Source organism: Pygoscelis adeliae, unplaced genomic scaffold, assembly GCF_000699105.1.
Source record: "Pygoscelis adeliae isolate BGI_AS28 unplaced genomic scaffold, ASM69910v1 Scaffold120, whole genome shotgun sequence".
Taxonomy (NCBI): domain Eukaryota; kingdom Metazoa; phylum Chordata; class Aves; order Sphenisciformes; family Spheniscidae; genus Pygoscelis; species Pygoscelis adeliae.
The window spans coordinates 919,799-920,198 of record NW_008824032.1 but is presented as its reverse complement, the minus strand read 5'-3'; the positions used below and the strand labels follow the sequence as shown (position 1 = coordinate 920,198).

Genomic DNA, 400 nt, shown 5'->3' with positions numbered 1-400 from the left:
CCCGACAACCTGTCCCTTCCACCTGAACCCAGCTTTGGGCTCCCCGGGGAGGTGCACCCCCAGGGACCCCCTGCAGGGAGCTACCACTCCCAGCTGGAGGGTCAGGCCTCCCGCATTTTCCAGGCTCAAGCCCCGCAGACACCTGCCTCCTCCTCCTCTGCTGTTGCTGCCCCTTCTGCTCCCCCTTCCTCCTCTTCCTCCTCCTCCTCTTCTTCCTCCTCCTCCTCCTCTGCCCATGCTCCTCTTTACCCTACGGCCAATGTGGTCCAGGTTGGGGCCAAAATTACCAGCGGAGTGGGGGGGCTCCCAGCACCAGGGGGTCGCGAGCAGACCCTCAGCGCCAAGCACAATCCGCCACCCACCACCCCCATCTCGCTGGCATCAGTGGTCGGGGGGCTGC

General features: G+C 65.8%; 1 protein-coding gene across 1 annotated transcript in view; it reads left to right on the top strand.

Annotated features, from left to right (window-relative positions):
• Positions 1–400, top strand: part of ATN1 (atrophin 1) — a 9,404-nt gene that overhangs the window by 2,610 nt on the left and 6,394 nt on the right. The window contains exon 5 of the mRNA XM_009329971.1: positions 1–398. Within this exon, the coding sequence (XP_009328246.1) occupies positions 1–398 (398 nt within the window). The remainder of the gene's footprint in view (positions 399–400) is intronic.